The 6,326-nt window shown below is 40.5% G+C and overlaps 1 protein-coding gene across 1 annotated transcript; it reads right to left on the bottom strand.

Moving 5' to 3' along the window:
* Positions 1–3,568: 3,568 nt before the first annotated feature.
* LOC147607671 (pathogenesis-related thaumatin-like protein 3.7) lies at positions 3,569–4,606 on the bottom strand. The gene is made up of 2 exons (XM_086790604.1): positions 4,268–4,606; positions 3,569–4,169 (listed from the first exon to the last, which is right to left on the bottom strand). Exons 1-2 carry the CDS (start codon positions 4,323–4,325, stop codon positions 3,715–3,717), a joined length of 513 nt encoding a protein of 170 aa, XP_086646730.1. The 5' UTR covers positions 4,326–4,606; the 3' UTR covers positions 3,569–3,714.
* Between the last annotated feature and the right edge of the window lie 1,720 nt (positions 4,607–6,326).

Raw genomic sequence — 6,326 nt, forward strand, 5'->3', positions numbered from 1 at the left:
TGCCTCTACCCCTAGACTCATGATAAAGGGAAATCCAAATTCCCTTACATTTGATGAGCTGGTTTCAATACTCTTGCAAGAAGAGCAGTCGGCAAAACAAATTTGTTATGCGAGTTGGTGACCAAGCTTTTGTTGCTAGTCTTAGAAAGGCAAAAGTAAAGCTTCTTCGCATGGTGGCTATAAGCCAAAATCAGAATCCTCAGGTAAGGATGTAGAGAAAGAAGGTTTTAAGCCTAAAAAGAAGGCCAAGTGTATCTATCGTATGAAACAAGGGCACTATATAAATGAGTGCAAAAAAAGACTAGAGAAGGAGAAAAAGAAAGCATTGAGCATGGTTGTTGGCTGATGCATCTACACCAAGTGCAGAGAAGAAGGAATCTACAAGTTTTTCTCAAGATGTAGATTGGGCATGAACTGTACATTTTTGTAGTTATGACCCTTCAGTTCATGATGTATGCACTTGGGGGATTCACTAGATGTAAATCCTCTATATCACGTGCGTTTAAGGCCTAATTGAAAAACCCCTTATCTGTAAGTTTTGCATGAATAAAACACACCCTTTATCTATTCAATCTATAAATACCCTCTTTAAATATTACCCTTCTATATGTAAAAAAAGTGTAAAAATGGATATTTAAAAACTCCTTATGTTGAACCCACGGGCTATGCTTACATATTTATGAGTGACCCCGCAGAGTATATGCATGTGAGGTGGCAGAATCAGATGCTTGGTACTTTGACATTGGTGCTAGTATAAGCACATTACTTCACAAAAAAAAGTGTTCTCATCTATGGAATCTATCCCAAGTGCAGGAACTGTCACATGTGCAAATGGTGCCTCAGATCCTCTCAAAGGAGTTGGTAGATTTGTGCTCACTGCTACAAATGGGGGCGCATTTACTCTTTCTAAAGTTTTATATGTGCCAGGTATTAAGATGGTGAAATTTGTGGATGATAGATGTACAGTTCAGGATAAAAATGATGTTTATTCTATCATTTTCTTAGGTACCTTGTTTCATGGCCTATACAAGATAGATGTATTTGAGAAGTTGCAGTATGATGCTTGCTTAGTCTCTACAACTCGTGCTATGAGTCATGCAGAATTATGGCATGCATGATTTGGCCATCTGAATTATGGCAGTTTGTTATGCCTTCAAAGGCATGATATCGTGTCATCTGAGTTGCCAACTCTTGAGACTCCTACTAGACATGTATGTGAGGAGTGTATTCTTGGTTATATACATCGGGCATCATTTCCAAAGGATGGATCTTTGAGAGCTATTAAGAAATTACAGCTTATACATAGTGATGTATGTGGTCCTATGAGGACACTATCTATTGGGGGAAATTTCTATTTCGTCACTTTTATTGATGATTACTCGAGAGATAGCTGGGTGTATCCATTAAAGCAGAAGTCAGAGGTTTTTATGTGCTTTAGGCACTTTGTACACATGGCTAAAAATGCATGTGAATGTAAGGTTGGCACCCTTCGTTCAGATCGAGGGGGGAGTATATGTCCAAGGAATTTCATGCATATATGGTTGAAAAAGGCATAAGGCATTAATGTACAATGCCATACACACCTCAGCAAAATGGTGTGGCTGAGAGGAAGTATAGGTCCCTCACAGAGATGGCACGATGTATGGTGAAATCCCAAGATTTACCTCATGGTTTTTGGTTAGAGGCAACTATGTGCATAAACTGTGTTAACAAATGCCCTACCAAGGCCTTGCAGTCTAAAACTCCTTATGAAGCTTGGCATGGCAGGAAGCCTTATGTGGCTCATTTGCATATTTTTGGTTGTCTTGCTTATGCTCTTGTGCCTGAGCAACAACATAGTAAGCTTGATAAGGCCGTTGTTATGGGCTACCACACCTCCAAGAGGGAACTCAACACATTCACCTAAAGGATGAGCAATAGATCACAAATGTCATAGGGCACTTACCAATGCTTCAAACTTGAGTCCCTTGAGGCCTCCAAGCTTTCTTGTTAAGCTCCAACCTCCAACCTCCACCTCCACGCTATCACCGTAGAGTTGCACGCTTTCCTCTACTAATGCATGTAAGGACTGTTTTGGATGCTTTAAGAGCCAATGTTAGGATCTTTTGATGATTGGTGGTTTCAAAGACACGTCTACAACAATTATTAGTGAAAATTAAAGGAGAGCATTTAGTGAGTATTTGTAAAATTGAATGACAATTTAAAGACTCTAAATCATAGTTACACATCCCAATCATAATCCAAATTAATGATTCAAAATACCAAGCCTCTAATTCATATGGCATAAATAATATAGCTTTAATGGGCCAAATAGCTTTCTCTCTCTCTCTCTCTCTCTCTCTCATTCTATTTCATTATCTCGAAAACCTCTCGAGAAATTACAAAACATGATAAATCCTCAAACTTTGACATGATAAAGCAAGGGGGTGTGAGCAAGAGAGCGGGTGGGGTGAGTAGAGAGTGAGAGAGCGGGTGGGGTGAGTAGAGAGTGAGAGAGATGAGTGATGAGTGAGGGGACAAGGGAGTGGCATTGCATGCAAAACTAGGTGGTTTTGTGTATAATACCACCCCCCAAGCCTAGTTTTGCATGGAATAGCACTCCACAACACCCCAAAAAACTTGGAAAAACCTCAAAAAAACCTGCTTCTGACATGTGGGAGTCACATTCCTTCTCCTTCAGTATAGATATAGATATAGCGAGACTAACACATTTAAAGTAAGGATCTTTTGATGATTGGTGGTTTTAACGATGCATCTTAAACAATTATTGGTAAAAATTAAAGAAGACAAAAGCATTTGTAAAATTAAATGACAACTTAAAGACTCAAAATCACAGTAAACATGTTACACATCCCAATCATAATCTCGTTAATAGAGAGGGTTAAATTTCCATTGATGACCCTCCTCTAAAGCACATATAATTGCTTAGGGTAATGGTGAGATGTGCTATTTATAAATTAGGAAAACATATTTTGAAAGAAAAAACCTCACTTTTAGAAGCAAAATGTAGCTAAGGATTTATTAGAAAGGTGTGACACCATATGAGAAGACTTCTTTATTAATCACTATGGCTCCTAACGGCTCCCCAACATGGAAAAAAATAATAGCTTGTGATCCACAAAGGCTCTTGAAAATTCATCTCATGATAGGAATTTTTTTCTCGATGCATAGAAAATTTCTATGGTGTCAGAATCTCAATATCTAGCACTAATCGAGAGATGAAAATGTCTCCATCTCCATCTGAGAGAGAGAGAGAGAGAGAGAGAGAGAGAGAGAGAGAGAATTGCATTTAACGACGTCTAAGTGCTGGCGACGTCCGTCAAGTTCTTTGCCACCGGTCGAACTTCTTGGAATCATGTGTGAGATACCACTCCGTCTAGTGTGGTCCGATCGATCACTCTTTTGATGGTCAGAGACATGTGCGTAGGCGAGAGAGAGAGAGAGAGAGAGAGAGAGAGAGAGAGAGAGAGAGAGAGAGAGAGCTTTCGATCATAGAGAGGAGAAATTCTCTCGATCCCAGTCGACTGCGAGAGAGAGAGAGAGAGAGCTTTGTGCATCTTCTGTAAACAATTTTATTTTAAAATGCTAATAAGCTTAGCTTTTGTGATGTTGGCCATTTTTCATTTTTTTGCGCCCCTATTACTATGAGTTTTACAAAGGACCTCCACATTATTTAGTAAAGGGCATGCATGCATAACACAAGTGGCATGGAGCTCATGAGGCGCACATGTAGACGTCGTAGTCGGTGCCCGTGGCGCAGGCCTTGGTCTCGTCGGGGCCTCCGGTGTAGTAGCAGGCGCCGGAGTTGGCGTCAGTGCACTCGACGGTGGGGCAGTTGCCGTTGGTGGGAACTGCACTCATGGCGCCGTTATAGCCGGCGATTTTGGAAATGTCGTAGTAGTCGTTGCCGCCGCTGCTGTCGACCGTAATCTCGAATTGCGTGACGCCGGAGGGAGGCCCTGTGTTGCAAGCCTGCCCGCCGCACCCCGTGTTTGTAATCGCCCACATGGTGGCCCCCACCCAGCTCCCCGAGGCGTCCACCGACCATGTGCCGCCTGAGCCTTGCTCCGAGCATGCTCCGCCCACGTTGGGCACCCAATACTTGAAGCACACCGTGGAGCTGCACTGGTTGTGCATGCGTATTGTCGTTGCCTCCGCTCTCATCATCTCTGCAATATGCAAGTAACGACAGCAGACGACGTCATTCACGTCAAACCAAGCGCGCATAGTACACACACACACACACAGATCAATATAGGTGCCTTACCGAAGCTAATGAAGCAGCAAGTCACCATTACACACAGTATCGCCTGCACTCTAGCCATGGCTGCTGCTGCTGCTGCCTCCGCCAAATTCAGCTAAAATTGGTGTGTTTTGTGGAATCACCTTGTCGCGCAGCTCTGTTTATATAGGCAATCTATGCGTGCATTTTAGGCTTCTATTTTCTTGCAGGGGCGGGTCATTTGCCTGGTTTCATGAAGTGCGCCTCCTTTTTCAACACGTTCTCAACTTTCCGTTTCACGATTGAAGAGAGAGGAGTTACGACACAGCTGCTATTGACAATATGTCCCCCAATTTTGGTTTTCTCCATGAAGACAACCAGATCAAATGGGACTCTGCAGACCCAATCGCTACCACGCCGCGCACACACAGCATACCTACCCAAGTATATGATGATAGCCTCAGTCAAGAATGGAACTCTCTAGGAGGCTACCATGTTTTATTAAAAACTTTCCTTTCTTTTGAAGCGCAACTTCTTTTTCCCATTCTTCTTCTTGTGGTGGAGATGTTGACCCCCGGGAAGGAAACTCCAATCTTCAAATTCTAGCCATGCCTCTAAATTCAAAAGGAACTTGTGACACAAGGCTAGATTCAAGAAAAAAAAAAAAGAAGACTTTGCTAGTCTTTGCTACAAAAATGTATATATCAAACTTCCTAGTTGTTAATGTATATATCAAACTTCCTAGTTGTTAATGTAGCAAAAAATTCTTATATAGACGTCAAAGTCAACGGTTTGAATAGCTATATAGATTAAGTACACCTTTGGTAGATAAGAAGAAACACGATCAATTGACTTGGAACCCCGTAGGAATGAATGTAGAAAAATTATACTAGATAAGAGATAGGATTGCTTTTTATAAAATGCTCTCAAGCAAAATACAATATATACAAATCTACCTAGCTAGCATTTCATCAATTTATATTAATTAGATAAAATAGCATAAAAAGTTACTGTTGAATATGTCAACATTGAACTAATTCTTGGATAGCCACTACCTTCAACTAATTCTTGAATAATAGTTATAGTTCGTTTTTCTAATAATAAAAGATCATTGATATCTTTCTGAGGAGTAATTTGTTTATGCGTAGTCTCTAAAAATCTTTCTTTTAACACTAGTCTCTAAAAATCTTTCTTTTAACACTAGTCTTTTAGCAAGAAACCTTAATGTCCCTTTACTACTAGCATTGTTTGAAGAATTTGATAATTCAAAGCATAACTTATTTTATTATACTATTTTCAAAGACTTGAAACTTCATGGAGAGATTCAAGTTTAGCCATTATGAATCCCCAAATAGAGAAAATAAGTATTTTTTATCACCATTTTTACAGCCACAGTTGAGTGTATGCGGCTCAGACGTCTTGTGGCTGATTTGGGTGTTGGACAGTCATCTAGCACTATGATTTTCACTGGACATCCAGAGTGCATTAGCAGCAAGGAACCCAGTGTTTCATGCTCGCACGAACCCAATGTTTCATGCTCACACTAAGCACATTGAGGTACATTACCACTATGTCAGGGAAAGACTCTCTATAGCAGAGATCAGCTTGGTCTATGTGCCTACACATGACGACATGGCATATTTATTCACGAAGGCTCTTCCTCATGAAAAGTTTGAAGCTTTTCGTAAATCTTTGGGCTTACTGCCTTTTCAGGATTGATCGCCCATACTTTGTACATGTTCACATCATCACTCGAGGGGAGGTTTGTAGCATTATATGGTAGTGATCAGGGATTTCACTGACGTAAACGAGAACATGTGAACAAGTTAATAACATATGTTAATAACACAAAAAACCTTGTGATCACATGTTATATTCACAAAGCTTTCACAAGGGCCTAAAAAAATTATCTTTGTCGGGCATTAAAAATCTTCTTAGGTGGCCACTAACTTGCTATTATGTGAAGATGGTAACATGAAAACATGTGAATAGCTTATTCCCATGTGTAGCCAAGCTTTTAAGGGGTTCCCAAATGGCAAGTGACGTGTTATTTTGTGAACGGTAACATGAGAACATGTGAATAACTTGTTCACATGTGTTATTA

The sequence above is a fragment of the Cibotium barometz genome, chromosome 55 (assembly GCF_041138505.1).
Source record: "Cibotium barometz isolate CiBa-2024 chromosome 55, ASM4113850v1, whole genome shotgun sequence".
Lineage (NCBI taxonomy): Eukaryota > Viridiplantae > Streptophyta > Polypodiopsida > Cyatheales > Cibotiaceae > Cibotium > Cibotium barometz.

Coding starts and splice junctions, on each gene's coding strand:
- LOC147607671 (XM_086790604.1), bottom strand. CDS start 4,325: ATGGCTAGAGTGCAGGCGATACTGTGTGTAATGGTGACTTGCTGCTTC. Junction 4,170..4,267: donor TTGCTGCTTCATTAGCTTCG/GTAAGGCACCTA, acceptor TGCATATTGCAG/AGATGATGAGAGCGGAGGCA.